Raw genomic sequence first — 2,668 nt, 5'->3', positions numbered from 1 at the left:
CCACATCAAGACCTCCACCAATCACGAGTAGAGCCGTCTCCGCCCACATTAAGACCTCCGCCAATCACGATTTGGGCCATCTCCGCCCACATCAACACCTCTGCCAATCACGATTTGGGCCATCTCCGCCTACATCAAGACCTCCACCAATCACGAGTTGAGCCGTCTCCGCCCACATTAAGATCTCCGCCAATCACGATTTGGGCCGTCTCTGCCCACAAAACAACGTGTACTGCAGAGACCCCTCCTTGTTTAGTTTTGACTCCATTTGGACTAACTGTTAAGCGTCAGAATAGTAAAACCCTGACCTCTCCATAGAACCCCACTTTAAAATGGTTCAGATGTTTTCTGCGGGTCTTGTGAACGTAACAGCAGGAAGCTTGTGGTTTTAATGACGTCTCGTTGCCTGTCTGTCCAGATGCGAGCGCACGTCAACTCCAAATGGTTCCTCTTCAGGAAGCGTGTGGATAACCTCCTTCACTTCCTCATGCCCAAGACCATCATTCCACTTTACACCATGGTGAGGAAACAGGAAACAGGAAGATGCCGTCCACGTGTCTCCTGGTCCACTCAGTTCCTTTAATGTTCTGTCTCCAGGTCACCTTCACCAGGACCAGGTACCATGAAGCTGTGCAGCGCTGGCACTGGCAGCAGAAGGTCAGCTTTAATCTTCTTTATATTTTCACAACACGGTTAACATGAGGACTGTAATTACTGTTAGTGAACTTAAAGAGTAGAAAAAAATAACCTGATGAAGCTGATTCTACATGAAAAACATTCAACCTTTAACAGGAAATAGAGATCTGACAGGTGGAGGTCCTGGTCTGTGTTTGGAGTGATGCACACCGAATGAAGAAACTAAATGTAGAAAATAAACCTCTAAAGGTTTTTATAAGATTTTCTCACAAAGTCCAGCTCATTCTTGGTGCAGGTCGGACTCCACCAGGACCGTCCCTGGTCTCTGATCTTATTTGTGGTCTTCATGGAGGATCTTAAAGGGCCTGTGACATGCTTATCCTTCAAATACAAAAAGCCAAACAAAACACTTATATTTAAGAAAATTAGCATAATACACAATTTTAGCCATTTTGTCTCATAACTGGCATATTTTTGCTTGAATTTGGCTCAGCCAAAGTGAAACAGGAAGTGACATCAAAGAGGAACTCTAAGAACAGAAACTCTCTAGACTTTGTTTATTGAAACAATCGTATTTAAACTCATCTGATAGCGACTCAAAATAATCTAAACATCAGATTCTTCTCTAATTATTGTAGCATCGCTCTGTTTACATGYAGACATTCCCCTTTGACATCACTTCCTGTTTCTTCACATGCAAATATCTCAACGATTGTTCATCTCAACGGCGTGAAATTTGTTTTGCAATATGTTATCAATGTTCTCTTTCCAAAAACACATTCACATTTATTACAAAAAACTCATGTCACAGGCACTTTAAGGCTTGGAAAACCTCAGGGTCTCGTCTTTGAAATGGGTGGAGTGACCCCCTTGGATCAGTCCGTCTCAGGTGTCCAGAGTCAGCTGAGGTGGTCCATCTGATCAGGTTTTCTCACTGCGCAGATCCAGAACTCTCTGGAGGGATTACCCTATAAATCCTCTCTGGTCTAGGAACACCCCTGATCCAGGAGCTGGTCTGGGTCTCTCTCCTGGACCTGCTGCCCTAAAATAAAGCTGTCAGTCTCCACAGAGTGAACAACAAACCTGAATCCAGTCTAATCAGTTTCRTTTTTGCTCCTGCAGGTGATAAACCTGGGCCTGCTGCTCGGTGCTGTAGGAGCAGCTGCCGGAGGCTCCTACCTGCTCGTTAAAAATCCTCCAAACATCAACAGGATCCTCGTTCACGCTGAGCATATACGGAGCAAGCTGGTGTCTCTGAAGACCTCCTGAGTCCTGCTCCAGATCTGATGAATCCTTCTCGTCTTAGTAGATTTTAATTAAACTGTCTAAGAAATAAATCTTTAATTCAGAATGACTCAGCAAAAAGCAGAGGTTTTGATTATATTCAATCAGTGATAAAAGCTTCTGGTTTGATGCCGACAGATTCTATTTATCTGAGAGTTGACGCCTGTAAGACACCTGGACTTCTCCGTCAATCTGAAGATTTTTCATTAAAGGGACCTTAAATCAAGAAGTACCAGCTGTTATGTTTGTGTTCTTTATGTACGGGATCAATCTTGTGCCAGCAGGAAGTGAATTTGAATTGCTCAGATTGAATCTGAATGTGCAGAATTTGAAATTAAATGCATTGATTTGAAAATAAATTTCACTAAATTGAAACTGAATTTAATGATTTGCAACCAATATGTGATCCATCAGGGATCACATATYGATCAGATGCTGCTGCTGACTGATCCATGATGTGATGTAAATTAGTGCTGGGCGGTATACCGTTTTGTACCGAATACCGGTCTTTATTTTCGCTATGATATGAATTTTCTGAATACCGACATACCGGTTTAAATAGTCTGAACACGTGTGGAACGTTTCGTCGCGGCCGCCAGTGAACTGTTTTCCAGGGGACACTTTTCCTCGCAGCACAGCTATGTGCATTAGCATGCTAATGTTTTTGTTGGAGCAGCTTGTTGAGGCGGCGGGTGGCGATTCCGCTGCTTATATTGACTGACGTTTAAAAAAACATCCCATTTTCGCC

The 2,668-nt window shown here is 43.3% G+C and overlaps 1 protein-coding gene across 1 annotated transcript in view; it reads left to right on the top strand.

Annotated features, from left to right (window-relative positions):
• kmo (kynurenine 3-monooxygenase) overlaps nucleotides 1-2,152 on the top strand; it is a gene marked incomplete at its 5' end in the record, with an annotated part of 21,936 nt that extends 19,784 nt beyond the window's left edge. Inside the window, 3 exon segments of the mRNA XM_014021162.1 lie at nucleotides 419-520; nucleotides 598-657; nucleotides 1,759-2,152. Of these exon segments, the coding sequence (XP_013876616.1) occupies nucleotides 419-520; nucleotides 598-657; nucleotides 1,759-1,905 (309 nt within the window).
• Between the last annotated feature and the right edge of the window lie 516 nt (nucleotides 2,153-2,668).

This window comes from Austrofundulus limnaeus, unplaced genomic scaffold (genome assembly GCF_001266775.1).
Source record: "Austrofundulus limnaeus strain Quisiro unplaced genomic scaffold, Austrofundulus_limnaeus-1.0 Scaffold280, whole genome shotgun sequence".
NCBI classification, from domain to species: Eukaryota; Metazoa; Chordata; class Actinopteri; order Cyprinodontiformes; family Rivulidae; genus Austrofundulus; species Austrofundulus limnaeus.
Note: the sequence above shows the minus strand (reverse complement) of the source record. Positions and strands in the feature narration are given on the sequence as shown.